The 15,195-nt window shown below is 46.0% G+C and overlaps 1 protein-coding gene across 1 annotated transcript; it reads left to right on the top strand.

Moving 5' to 3' along the window:
• The first annotated feature begins 225 nt into the window (after positions 1-225).
• Positions 226-836, top strand: LOC120063563 (protein FAM163B-like). Its single transcript, XM_039013917.1, has 2 exons — positions 226-318; positions 417-836. Exons 1-2 carry the CDS (start codon positions 226-228, stop codon positions 834-836), a joined length of 513 nt encoding a protein of 170 aa, XP_038869845.1.
• Positions 837-15,195: the final 14,359 nt, after the last annotated feature.

Raw genomic sequence — 15,195 nt, 5'->3', positions numbered from 1 at the left:
AGATGATCTGAAGGAATAGGCAATTACTGCACTATGCCCAGTCCTTTGATTCAAAGAGTGGAAGTGATCACTAAAAGCAGCAACATCAGATTCCCAATGAGGGCTGTTGGCAAGGATACAAATCTACAGTACATAACTGACAGATGATGTAAGTTTAAGCACCCTTTCAATCTATCTCTCCTCCTATCCTCTTCTCCTGCAGAGTGTTGATGGAGAGGATTTCGAATGTCAGCCGGGACAGTGGTTATCTGTGGTGGAATTCTAGCTACAGTCATCTTACTGACTATCGTTGCAGTACTGTGCTACTGTAGGTTGCAGGTAGGTTATAGTTTTGTCTAACTTAGCTATGATAAGTGCATGTATGCTCAGGGTTTATGGCGACCAGCTTGTTCACTCTTTCATATGTTTCTCTGCAGTATTATTGCTGTAAGAGGGAGGAGCCAGAGAGGGAGGAGGAGGAGCAACCGGACCTCACCACCATGTCCTCTCTCCCCACACCAGTACACACGGCCGGGGACCTCGACGTGATGACCACGCCCCCCTCCGAGCCTAACGGGCCCGTCTTTGTCTACACTCCGCCCCTGGTCCGCAAACCAGTGACACGCTCCCATACATTCTGCCCCTCCTGCACGCCTTACTCCCTGCCCTTCTACCTGCAGCACCCCTCCGAGAGGCTGCGTAACGGCGGCGAGCGCTTCAGCTACAGGACTGTGCAGCAGCAGGAGCTGGACCTGCCCATGGACCTGGCCAGCTTCAACCACAAGCTCAACCTCATCCGCTCTGTCACCATGAGGGAGGTGGTCACCCACAGCCACAGTGTCAGCACTGACGTGTAGCCCCCTGGTGGCTGGGAGGACCAATGTCAGGGACCTGACCTGTCTGGAGGGAATTTGATTTAACTCTTACTTAGTGTAGATATTTTCCACCTCACCAAATCGATGGGTACGTTCACTCACTCACACGATGTAAAGAGTTTTTTTTTGGTCTCACGTGTAGATGTATGGACACCTAGTCCTGAATTCACCTTTTTTTTCTCTCACGTCGTGCTTTCACTTCACAGGTTAATTTGTCAGTATGTTGATGGCAATGTGTCTGCTCGTCTTCTTTAGAGAATTATGATTCAGACAGCAAGAACACAGCAAGGACATGGTGTGTGTGTGTGTGTTTGTGTGTGGGGAAGCACATGAACAGTATTTTAAAAAGGGCTTAATATCATAGGCAGCATACAGGATCTGTGATTGTGAGGGAGACATTTTTTCTCAAGAGAAGCTGGCAGAACAGGGCCGCTGGAAAACGTGTGGCGAGCTGGCATTTGCACCAGCATTTTTTTTATCAGATGTGGCAGGGCTCCACAACCTTTGATTTAGTTTACAAAAATATGTTGACGAGAAAAGCGTAAAAACATTGGGGCAAAGTGCAGTTTTTTTAGACCGATTTGCCTCATGATTTGTCAACTCGCTCACAATTTCTCTGTCCTTCACATCTCCGTGCTGCTGCAGTGTCTTGACAAAAAATATGAACGGAAATCACAGGTCGCGCTGGCCTGGCACACCCTCAGCTGAGTTGCCAACAACCGGATGCACCCAGTTTTGGGGGATACAGCTAACTCAACCTAGCTTCCTTTTCCGCTGAAAACCGGAGCTCCGCTCAGGCATTTCTTTTACACCTGCTACATTAGGTTAGGCCAGGCACAAAGCTCAAGGCACGCTTCACTTTCCTCAGTATTTAATTAGCAAATGTGATAACATATCATTCCCGACAGACACAAGCAAAAAGTCTTTACATAAATGTTGTAGCAGCCTACACCTGAACATTAGCAATCTGACATGCTGTATTGCATGGAAGCGAGACGATTCTTCAGTCTGGTCAACTGTAGGCTACTAACAACAGCAGCTGCAAACAGTCTACGACACCCTGTCCCTCTAGCCTAGCTGAACCTGCCGGCAAATTGTGCTATTATTCCTTTTACTTAATTTGTCCTCCATTCAGGCTGCAAGGGCGTTGATTGCCTCCTTAACTAGCTTTAATGGTGAGCCGCCTGGGGAAAAAAAGGAAAAATATGCGTACTGCCTTAATAAAAGGGAAACACTCTTTTCATGCCACTTCTATAAAGAATTGATGTTTTCGTAGTAGGTTTGGAGAACATACACAGCAGGTTAGGATAATTACCATAGAAAGTTATGAGACTGAGGCAAAGGTTAGGAAAAGGGTTCGCGTAAATTCTCTCCTATCCTGCTATGACAATCACTTTGTATCGAAGGAGCGTGAAAAGAGTGTGTCCCCTTAACCCCCTCGAGTCGATTTCCAACGGCAAAATTGTAATTAGCATAATATCAAAATCCCCATCAAAATCCATCTGTTTAAGCTAGATAGATTTGCTTGGATGCTTTGGATGCGTTTCAATCCACCACATTCGCCGATGTCGCACTTCCGCATCTGCGGTGAAAGGTGGCAGAGCTACAGCAGGATTTGGTGTTTGTCAGACCATGAGACATCCCGAAAATCGGTCTTCTCACGAAAATGTCTTTAGCGGTTTGGCCTACACAATAATATGACCCCTTCTTGTTTTGCTCTCGGACGAACACAAGCCTCGCCTGAAGGTACCCGGTACAAGTTTAAAAAATGAATGGAAGTATATATGGAAGTAGTTTAGTGTCTAAAATCTGGGGTTAAATAGGTGTAAAAAATATATAAATAGTTTCCTGATCTTTCTTATATCTCTCAGATATACTTCAGAACAAACTTCCTTTTGATTTTTGGGGGACTATCTGTTGTCCCATGCAGTGAATCTGTTTCTATGGGCTAATAGCAGTAAGGCCAAATTCAATGTTTCATCAAATATTTTTTTTAATATATATTTTGGATACCTTAAGAGATATTACAATTCTAAATCAAATAGCTAAACGATCATTGGTATGGCCGTATTAAAACAACTCCATATGCTAGCTTAATAACCCTCCACCCTGTTAATAAAACACAATTTTCCACCACCATGCTAGAGTGGCTGATGCTACTTCCTGATGTTCAGCCAATCAGGTTGCAACAGTCGGTTGCGTACCCCTGGCTGAACGCTGTGTACAACATCAGGAAGTAGCATTAGCCATTCGAAAATGTTTTTTTTGCCGGCTCGGCATTAAAGCTAGTTAACGAGGAAACTGACGCCTTTGCAGCCTGAAAAAATATGTTTTATGTACGAGCCAATGGCCAGGGGACACAAGTGTATAGCCGGCTGAATACATTCCTGTTGGACGCAGATGACAAACGACGTACAAGGAATAATAACGCCATCTGCCAGCGGGTTGGTCTACCTCTGGCCGGGGTAAACGAAGCGGAAACGTTATGTATTTATTGCTCCATTTGTTTGTGTTAGGAGAACATGTGAACGGGATAATATTTGGTTTATATTCAAACTTGGGCTGCCTAGACCTTTTCTATCCAAAATGATTAACCGGAAGTAACGAATAAACACAATAGCTGACATAGACTGTGAGTTAAATGTTTTATTAGGCCTACAGTTGCAGAGGGCAGGCCTCCACAATGCAAACTTGCATAAAGCAAGCTAAGCCCTGTGAGTTCTATTATCCAATCATATTGCTGTATCTATGTCTGTGTAGAGAAAACCCCTGTTAGTCTAGCTTTAAAATATAACTCATATGAACAGGTTGCTGCAGTTTGACAGCGTTTTCATCCTCCCCATGGCCAGGTTATTTTTCTCCTGGTTATTAAAAACGTGACCTGATTAGGAAACGCTGCTCTCATCATAGCCCATATTAAAGCTTTTTTTTTTTTTTTTTTTTTTTTTTTTTTTTTTACAACTGATGAATCATGTCATACCATATAACGTCCAGAGTTGTACCTCGTTAGGTTACCATATCAGGAAAAATTGTGGGCCCCAGGAAAAAAAGAATCGCCGCACCACTCTGGGACCTGTGGTGCCACCTCCGAGGCATAGTAATAACTGTGTATGTTGTGTGATATCTGTACTGTACATTTTCTTGGGGTTTATGTATAGGTGATGACACAAGGTACTGTAAGCTGCTAAAATAAGGACAGAACCCTAATATCTTAGTCTCATTAGCCTGATTCTCAAATCCTCTGAAGTGTTTTTGTTTCAGTTTTGAGTGTCCTCTCAATATATTCTTAATAGAGAGGAAACTTAACTATTTTAAGAGCTCATTTGGTTCAAACTTAAAGGGAAAATATGTTTAAATATATATTTGAAGTGATTTTCATGTAGCTAATTGTCAAGTCATATACTTCAAGTTCCACAATAAAAAGTTAGTGTATGTCAATTGAGTTGGTTGCTCTAGTAATGTGTGTACTGTTTACTTGGCAAGTATGGGTGGCCAAACCCTTTTTGATTTCCCCCAAAAATGTAACATGGCATGTTTTGTTTGATTTAACAGTGTTTTGTCTTCTTGGTGTATAGGATATTTGTGTTTTATTTCAGCAGTAAATGTGAGAGGGAGAGCCCTATACAGAAACCAGCAGGTGGCATCAGGTCCTGGTATATGCATTTCCCATCAACTACTATGGATGAACCATATGTGGAATACAGCGTTTTACATTGTACAAATAGCGTCAACAATAAACAGATAGAACAATTTGTGCATGTTTTTTGTATGCTGAACACAACAAATCAATCAAAGAAACAGCTATAATTTACAGTTTTTAATCGAAATACAGGTAAATACATTGAGGACTTCAGTTAACAACAGTACAAAAGCTGATTACTTCTTTGTACAAAGAGGTATCAGTTACACAAAAACAGTACACTAGATATATATTGTAAAAAATGAGACACAAACTCTTCAATGTAATTCAACCTTTTCAAGTGTCAAGAATATTTCAGTCCATGAATGGGATAACTATGTCCATACCATATGTCTTTAGTCTTAACCTCTAAATTCACACTCTCATTCACACTTAACTACCTGGCATTTAGTAACTTCATGAATTATATGCCACTATTGATAAAATCATGTGTGATGAGCAATAAATAATTGTATGTTCTGCAAAAAATAGCAGTATGGGCCCAATAATAAAAACTAAAATGGGGCAGTTACACTGTATTGTACTATTTCTGATATCATAGTTAAGGATAACACTCAGTATAGACACCTTTCCTGTGCCACACACTAATTTAAAAGATAATTAAATAATATTCATAGTCAATATTTATCTTAAATTCAGACTAGACATGCAGTATAGTCAACCAGGAAATAATTTAATATATCTTTCCACATCAGTGTGGACCCTTCTCTTGATAGGTTGTTAATATTTGGAGCAATGACAGCGATGGTTGAAGAGATTTCTGGGGTAGGATTCTCTCTTCAAAAGACACAAATAGACGCACCAGTTCACTCTTCGCTCTCTCATCTATCCCCCTTGACTCTTAGTACTTCAGGGTGTCGTTCTTTGCATGTGCCCAATTGACAACCTCTCTGAAAGAAAGGTATGTGGTTGTGGTTCAGACTGAAGCCTTTATCATATTCTAGTGTTCCTTCTCATTTGGATCAGGCCCTTTAGATATACTGTAGCCTACTGGGGGGTAGTAGAGTAACCTACTGGGAGGGGGGGTAGTGGTAGAGTAACCTACTGGAGGGTAATAGAGTTACCTACTGGGGGGGTAGTAGTAGAGTAAACTATTGGGGGGGGGGGGGGGGGGGGTAGTAGTAGAGTAACCTACTGGAGGGTAATAGAGTTACCTACTCGGGGGGTAGTAGTAGAGTAACCTATTGGGGGGGGGGGGGGGGGGGTAGTAGAGTAACCTACTGGGGGGGTAGAGTAACCTACTGGAGGGGGGGGGGGGGTAGTAGAGTAACCTACTGGGGGGGGGGTAGAGTAACCTACTGGAGGGTAATAGAGTTATTGGGGGGGGGGTAGTAGAGTAACCTATTGGGGGGGGGGGGGGGGGGTAGTAGAGTAACCTACTGGGGGGGGGGGGGGGGTAGTAGAGTAACCTACTGGGGGGGGGGGGTAGAGTAACCTACTGGAGGGTAATAGAGTTATTGGGGGGGGGGGTAGTAGAGTAACCTATTGGGGGGGGGGGGGGGTAGTAGAGTAACCTACTGGGGGGGGGGGGGGTAGTAGAGTAACCTACTGGGGGGGGGGGGGGTAGAGTAACCTACTGAAGGGTAATAGAGTTATTGGGGGGGGTAGTAGAGTAACCTATTGGGGGGGGGGGGGTAGTAGAGTAACCTACTGGAGGGTAATAGAGTTATTGGGGGGGGTAGTAGAGTAACCTATTGGGGGGGGGGGGGGGGGTAGTAGAGTAACCTACTGGAGGGTAATAGAGTTATTGGGGGGGGGTAGTAGAGTAACCTATTGGGGGGGGGGGGGGGGGGGGGTAGTAGAGTAACCTACTGGGGGGGGGGGGGGGGGGGGGTAGAGTAACCTACTGGAGGGTAATAGAGTTATTGGGGGGGGTAGTAGTAAAGTAACCTATTGGAGGGGGGGTAATAGAGTAACATACTGGGGGGTAATAGAGTAACATACTGGGGGGTAATAGAGTAACCAACTGGGGGGTAGTAGAGTAACCTACGGGGGTAATAGAGTAACATACTGGGGGGTAATAGAGTAACCAACTGGGGGGTAGTAGAGTAACCTACGGGAGGGTAATAGAGTAACATGCTGGGGGTAGTAGAGTAACCAACTGGAGAGTAATAGAGTAACATGCTGGGGGTAGTAGAGTAACCAACTGGAGAGTAATAGAGTAACATGCTGGGGGTAGTAGAGTAACCAACTGGAGGGTAATAGAGTAACCAACTGGGGGGTAGTAGAGTAACATACTGGGGGGTAGTAGAGTAACCTACGGGAGGGTAATAGAGTAACCAACTGGGGGGTAATAGAGTAACCAACTGGGGGGGTAGTAGAGTAACCAACTGGGGGGTAATAGAGTAACCAACTGGGGGGTAATAGAGTAACCAACTGGGGGGTAGTAGAGTAACCAACTGGGGGGTAATAGAGTAACCAACTGGGGGGTAGTAGAGTAACCTACTGGGGGGTAATAGAGTAACTAACTGGGGGGGTAGTAGAGTAACCAACTGGGGGGTAGTAGAGTAACCAACTGGGGGGGTAGTAGAGTAACCAACTGGAGGGTAATAGAGTAACCAACTGGGAGGGTAATAGAGTAACCAACTGGGGGGTAGTAGAGTAACATACTGGGGGGTAGTAGAGTAACCTACGGGAGGGTAATAGAGTAACATACTGGGGGGTAGTAGAGTAACCTACGGGAGGGTAATAGAGTAACCAACTGGGGGGTAATAGAGTAACCAACTGGGGGGTAATAGAGTAAACAACTGGGGGGGTAGTAGAGTAAACAACTGGGGGGGTAATAGAGTAACCAACTGGGGGGTAATAGAGTAACCAACTGGGGGGTAATAGAGTAAACAACTGGGGGGGTAGTAGAGTAAACAACTGGGGGGGTAGTAGAGTAACCAACTGGGGGGGTAGTAGAGTAACCTACGGGAGGGTAATAGAGTAACCAACTGGGGGGTAGTAGAGTAAACAACTGGGGGGGTAGTAGAGTAACCAACTGGGGGGGTAGTAGAGTAACATGCTGGGGGTAGTAGAGTAACCAACTGGAGAGTAATAGAGTAACATACTGGGGGGTAGTAGAGTAACCAACTGGGGGGTAGTAGAGTAACATACTGGGGGGTAGTAGAGTAACCTACGGGAGGGTAATAGAGTAACCAACTGGGGGGTAATAGAGTAACCAACTGGGGGGTAATAGAGTAACCAACTGGGGGGGTAGTAGAGTAACCTACGGGAGGGTAATAGAGTAACCAACTGGGGGGTAATAGAGTAAACAACTGGGGGGGTAGTAGAGTAAACAACTGGGGGGGTAGTAGAGTAACCAACTGGGGGGGTAGTAGAGTAACCTACGGGAGGGTAATAGAGTAACCAACTGGGGGGTAGTAGAGTAAACAACTGGGGGGGTAGTAGAGTAACCAACTGGGGGGGTAGTAGAGTAACCTACGGGAGGGTAATAGAGTAACCAACTGGGGGGTAGTAGAGTAAACAACTGGGGGGGTAGTAGAGTAACCAACTGGGGGGGTAGTAGAGTAACCTACGGGAGGGTAATAGAGTAACCAACTGGGGGGTAGTAGAGTAACCAACTGGGGGGTAGTAGAGTAAACAACTGGGGGGGGTAGTAGAGTAACATACTGGGGGTAGTAGAGTAACCTACTGGGGGGTAGTAGAGTAACCTACTGGAGGGTAATAGAGTAACCAACTGGGGGGTAATAGAGTAACATACTGGGGGGTAATAGAGTAACCTACTGGAGGGTAATAGAGTAACCAACTGGGGGGTAATAGAGTAACCAACTGGGGGGTAATAGAGTAACCTACTGGAGGGTAATAGAGTAACCTACTGGAGGGTAATAGAGTAACCTACTGGGGGTAGTAGAGTAACCAACTGGGGGGTAGTAGAGTAACCAACTGGGGGGTAATAGAGTAACATACTGGGGTAGTAGAGTAACCTACTGGAGGGTAATAGAGTAACATACTGGGGTAGTAGAGTAACCAACTGGGGGGTAATAGAGTAACATACTGGGGTAGTAGAGTAACCTACTGGAGGGTAATAGAGTAACCTACTGGAGGGTAATAGAGTAACCAACTGGGGGGTAATAGAGTAACATACTGGGGGGTAATAGAGTAACCTACTGGAGGGTAATAGAGTAACCTACTGGGGGTAGTAGAGTAACCAACTGGGAGGTAGTAGAGTAACCAACTGGGGGGTAATAGAGTAACATACTGGGGGTAGTAGAGTAACCTACGGGAGGGTAATAGAGTAACATACTGGGGGTAGTAGAGTAACCTACTGGGGGGTAGTAGAGTAACCAACTGGGGGGTAGTAGAGTAACATACTGGGGGTAGTAGAGTAACCTACGGGAGGGTAGTAGAGTAACCTACGGGAGGGTAATAGAGTAACCAACTGGGGGGTAGTAGAGTAACCAACTGGGGGGTAGTAGAGTAAACAACTGGGGGGGGTAGTAGAGTAACATACTGGGGGTAGTAGAGTAACCTACTGGGGGTAGTAGAGTAACCTACTGGAGGGTAATAGAGTAACCAACTGGGGGGTAATAGAGTAACATACTGGGGGGTAGTAGAGTAACCAACTGGGGGGTAATAGAGTAACATACTGGGGTAGTAGAGTAACCTACTGGAGGGTAATAGAGTAACATACTGGGGTAGTAGAGTAACCAACTGGGGGGTAATAGAGTAACATACTGGGGTAGTAGAGTAACCTACTGGAGGGTAATAGAGTAACCTACTGGAGGGTAATAGAGTAACCAACTGGGGGGTAATAGAGTAACATACTGGGGGGTAATAGAGTAACCTACTGGAGGGTAATAGAGTAACCTACTGGGGGTAGTAGAGTAACCAACTGGGAGGTAGTAGAGTAACCAACTGGGGGGTAATAGAGTAACATACTGGGGGTAGTAGAGTAACCTACGGGAGGGTAATAGAGTAACATACTGGGGGTAGTAGAGTAACCTACTGGGGGGTAGTAGAGTAACCAACTGGGGGGTAGTAGAGTAACATACTGGGGGTAGTAGAGTAACCTACGGGAGGGTAATAGAGTAACCAACTGGGGGGTAATAGAGTAACCAACTGGGGGGGTAGTAGAGTAACCTACGGGAGGGTAATAGAGTAACCAACTGGGGGGTAGTAGAGTAAACAACTGGGGGGGTAGTAAAGTAACATACTGGGGGTAGTAGAGTAACCTACTGGGGGGTAGTAGAGTAACCAACTGGGGGGTAATAGAGTAACATACTGGAGGGTAGTAGAGTAACCTACTGGGGGGTAGTAGAGTAACCTACTGGAGGGTAATATAGTAACATACTGGTGGGTAATAGAGTAACATACTGGGGGTAGTAGAGTAACCTACTGGGGGGTAGTAGAGTAACCAACTGGGGGGTAATAGAGTAACATACTGGAGGGTAGTAGAGTAACCTACTGGGGGGTAGTAGAGTAACCTACTGGGGGTAGTAGAGTAACCTACTGGGGGGTAGTAGAGTAACCAACTGGGGGGTAATAGAGTAACATACTGGAGGGTAGTAGAGTAACCTACTGGGGGGTAGTAGAGTAACCTACTGGAGGGTAATATAGTAACATACTGGTGGGTAGTAGAGTAACATACTGGGGGTAGTAGAGTAACCTACTGGGGGGTAGTAGAGTAACCAACTGGGGGGTAATAGAGTAACATACTGGAGGGTAGTAGAGTAACCTACTGGGGGGTAGTAGAGTAACCTACTGGAGGGTAATATAGTAACATACTGGTGGGTAATAGAGTAACATACTGGGGGTAGTAGAGTAACCTACTGGAGGGTAATAGAGTAACATACTGGGGGTAATAGAGTAACCAACTGGGGGGTAGTAGAGTAACCTACTGGGGGTAGTAGAGTAACCAACTGGGGGGGTAATAGAGTAACATACTGGAGGGTAATAGAGTAACATACTGGAGGGTAATAGAGTAACCTACTGGAGGGTAATAGAGTAACCTACTGGGGGTAGTAGAGTAACCAACTGGGGGTAGTAGAGTAACCTACTGGGGGGTAATAGAGTAACCTACTGGAGGGTAATAGAGTAACATACTGGTGGGTAATAGAGTAACATACTGGGGGTAGTAGAGTAACCTACTGGAGGGTAATAGAGTAACATACTGGGGGTAATAGAGTAACCAACTGGGGGGTAGTAGAGTAACCTACTGGGGGTAGTAGAGTAACCAACTGGGGGGTAGTAGAGTAACCAACTGGGGGGTAATAGAGTAACCTACTGGGGGTAGTAGAGTAACCTACTGGAGGGTAATAGAGTAACATACTGGGGGGGTAGTAGAGTAACCTACTGGAGGGTAATAGAGTAACCAACTGGGGGGTAGTAGAGTAACCTACTGGGGGTAGTAGAGTAACCTACTGGAGGGTAATAGAGTAACCAACTGGGGGGTAGTAGAGTAACCTACTGGGGGTAGTAGAGTAACCTACTGGGGGGTAATAGAGTAACCTACTGGGGGGTAGTAGAGTAACATACTGGGGTAGTAGAGTAACCTACTGGGGGGTAATAGAGTAACCTACTGGGGGTAGTAGAGTAACCTACGGGAGGGTAATAGAGTAACCTACTGGGGGGTAGTAGAGTAACCTACTGGGGGGTAATAGAGTAACATACTGGGGGTAGTAGAGTAACCAACTGGGGGGTAGTAGAGTAACCTACGGGAGGGTAATAGAGTAACCAACTGGGGGGTAATAGAGTAACCAACTGGGGGGTAATAGAGTAAACAACTGGGGGGGTAGTAGAGTAAACAACTGGGGGGGTAATAGAGTAACCAACTGGGGGGTAATAGAGTAACCAACTGGGGGGTAATAGAGTAAACAACTGGGGGGGTAGTAGAGTAAACAACTGGGGGGGTAGTAGAGTAACCAACTGGGGGGGTAGTAGAGTAACCTACGGGAGGGTAATAGAGTAACCAACTGGGGGGTAGTAGAGTAAACAACTGGGGGGGTAGTAGAGTAACCAACTGGGGGGGTAGTAGAGTAACATGCTGGGGGTAGTAGAGTAACCAACTGGAGAGTAATAGAGTAACATACTGGGGGGTAGTAGAGTAACCAACTGGGGGGTAGTAGAGTAACATACTGGGGGGTAGTAGAGTAACCTACGGGAGGGTAATAGAGTAACCAACTGGGGGGTAATAGAGTAACCAACTGGGGGGTAATAGAGTAACCAACTGGGGGGGTAGTAGAGTAACCTACGGGAGGGTAATAGAGTAACCAACTGGGGGGTAATAGAGTAAACAACTGGGGGGGTAGTAGAGTAAACAACTGGGGGGGTAGTAGAGTAACCAACTGGGGGGGTAGTAGAGTAACCTACGGGAGGGTAATAGAGTAACCAACTGGGGGGTAGTAGAGTAAACAACTGGGGGGGTAGTAGAGTAACCAACTGGGGGGGTAGTAGAGTAACCTACGGGAGGGTAATAGAGTAACCAACTGGGGGGTAGTAGAGTAAACAACTGGGGGGGTAGTAGAGTAACCAACTGGGGGGGTAGTAGAGTAACCTACGGGAGGGTAATAGAGTAACCAACTGGGGGGTAGTAGAGTAACCAACTGGGGGGTAGTAGAGTAAACAACTGGGGGGGGTAGTAGAGTAACATACTGGGGGTAGTAGAGTAACCTACTGGGGGGTAGTAGAGTAACCTACTGGAGGGTAATAGAGTAACCAACTGGGGGGTAATAGAGTAACATACTGGGGGGTAATAGAGTAACCTACTGGAGGGTAATAGAGTAACCAACTGGGGGGTAATAGAGTAACCAACTGGGGGGTAATAGAGTAACCTACTGGAGGGTAATAGAGTAACCTACTGGAGGGTAATAGAGTAACCTACTGGGGGTAGTAGAGTAACCAACTGGGGGGTAGTAGAGTAACCAACTGGGGGGTAATAGAGTAACATACTGGGGTAGTAGAGTAACCTACTGGAGGGTAATAGAGTAACATACTGGGGTAGTAGAGTAACCAACTGGGGGGTAATAGAGTAACATACTGGGGTAGTAGAGTAACCTACTGGAGGGTAATAGAGTAACCTACTGGAGGGTAATAGAGTAACCAACTGGGGGGTAATAGAGTAACATACTGGGGGGTAATAGAGTAACCTACTGGAGGGTAATAGAGTAACCTACTGGGGGTAGTAGAGTAACCAACTGGGAGGTAGTAGAGTAACCAACTGGGGGGTAATAGAGTAACATACTGGGGGTAGTAGAGTAACCTACGGGAGGGTAATAGAGTAACATACTGGGGGTAGTAGAGTAACCTACTGGGGGGTAGTAGAGTAACCAACTGGGGGGTAGTAGAGTAACATACTGGGGGTAGTAGAGTAACCTACGGGAGGGTAGTAGAGTAACCTACGGGAGGGTAATAGAGTAACCAACTGGGGGGTAGTAGAGTAACCAACTGGGGGGTAGTAGAGTAAACAACTGGGGGGGGTAGTAGAGTAACATACTGGGGGTAGTAGAGTAACCTACTGGGGGGTAGTAGAGTAACCTACTGGAGGGTAATAGAGTAACCAACTGGGGGGTAATAGAGTAACATACTGGGGGGTAGTAGAGTAACCAACTGGGGGGTAATAGAGTAACATACTGGGGTAGTAGAGTAACCTACTGGAGGGTAATAGAGTAACATACTGGGGTAGTAGAGTAACCAACTGGGGGGTAATAGAGTAACATACTGGGGTAGTAGAGTAACCTACTGGAGGGTAATAGAGTAACCTACTGGAGGGTAATAGAGTAACCAACTGGGGGGTAATAGAGTAACATACTGGGGGGTAATTGAGTAACCTACTGGAGGGTAATAGAGTAACCTACTGGGGGTAGTAGAGTAACCAACTGGGAGGTAGTAGAGTAACCAACTGGGGGGTAATAGAGTAACATACTGGGGGTAGTAGAGTAACCTACGGGAGGGTAATAGAGTAACATACTGGGGGTAGTAGAGTAACCTACTGGGGGGTAGTAGAGTAACCAACTGGGGGGTAGTAGAGTAACATACTGGGGGTAGTAGAGTAACCTACGGGAGGGTAATAGAGTAACCAACTGGGGGGTAATAGAGTAACCAACTGGGGGGGTAGTAGAGTAACCTACGGGAGGGTAATAGAGTAACCAACTGGGGGGTAGTAGAGTAAACAACTGGGGGGGTAGTAAAGTAACATACTGGGGGTAGTAGAGTAACCTACTGGGGGGTAGTAGAGTAACCAACTGGGGGGTAATAGAGTAACATACTGGAGGGTAGTAGAGTAACCTACTGGGGGGTAGTAGAGTAACCTACTGGAGGGTAATATAGTAACATACTGGTGGGTAATAGAGTAACATACTGGGGGTAGTAGAGTAACCTACTGGGGGGTAGTAGAGTAACCAACTGGGGGGTAATAGAGTAACATACTGGAGGGTAGTAGAGTAACCTACTGGGGGGTAGTAGAGTAACCTACTGGGGGGTAGTAGAGTAACCTACTGGGGGGTAGTAGAGTAACCAACTGGGGGGTAATAGAGTAACATACTGGAGGGTAGTAGAGTAACCTACTGGGGGGTAGTAGAGTAACCTACTGGAGGGTAATATAGTAACATACTGGTGGGTAGTAGAGTAACATACTGGGGGTAGTAGAGTAACCTACTGGGGGGTAGTAGAGTAACCAACTGGGGGGTAATAGAGTAACATACTGGAGGGTAGTAGAGTAACCTACTGGGGGGTAGTAGAGTAACCTACTGGAGGGTAATATAGTAACATACTGGTGGGTAATAGAGTAACATACTGGGGGTAGTAGAGTAACCAACTGGGGGTAGTAGAGTAACCTACTGGGGGGTAATAGAGTAACCTACTGGAGGGTAATAGAGTAACATACTGGTGGGTAATAGAGTAACATACTGGGGGTAGTAGAGTAACCTACTGGAGGGTAATAGAGTAACATACTGGGGGTAATAGAGTAACCAACTGGGGGGTAGTAGAGTAACCTACTGGGGGTAGTATAGTAACCAACTGGGGGGTAGTAGAGTAACCAACTGGGGGGTAATAGAGTAACCTACTGGGGGTAGTAGAGTAACCTACTGGAGGGTAATAGAGTAACATACTGGGGGGGTAGTAGAGTAACCTACTGGAGGGTAATAGAGTAACCAACTGGGGGGTAGTAGAGTAACCTACTGGGGGTAGTAGAGTAACCTACTGGAGGGTAATAGAGTAACCAACTGGGGGGTAGTAGAGTAACCTACTGGGGGTAGTAGAGTAACCTACTGGGGGGTAATAGAGTAACCTACTGGGGGGTAGTAGAGTAACATACTGGGGTAGTAGAGTAACCTACTGGGGGGTAATAGAGTAACCTACTGGGGGTAGTAGAGTAACCTACGGGAGGGTAATAGAGTAACCTACTGGGGGGTAGTAGAGTAACCTACTGGGGGGTAATAGAGTAACATACTGGGGGTAGTAGAGTAACCAACTGGGGGGTAGTAGAGTAACCTACTGGGGGGTAATAGAGTAACATACTGGGGTAGTAGAGTATCCTACTGGGGGGTAATAGAGTAACCAACTGGGGGGGTAGTAGAGTAAACAACTGGGGGGTAATAGAGTAACCTACGGGAGGGTAATAGAGTAACCAACTGGGGGGTAATAGAGTAACCTACGGGAGGGTAATAGAGTAACCAACTGGGGGGTAATAGAGTAACC

The sequence above is a fragment of the Salvelinus namaycush genome, chromosome 18 (genome assembly GCF_016432855.1).
Source record: "Salvelinus namaycush isolate Seneca chromosome 18, SaNama_1.0, whole genome shotgun sequence".
Taxonomy (NCBI): domain Eukaryota; kingdom Metazoa; phylum Chordata; class Actinopteri; order Salmoniformes; family Salmonidae; genus Salvelinus; species Salvelinus namaycush.
This window is presented reverse-complemented; position numbering and strand designations above follow the sequence as displayed.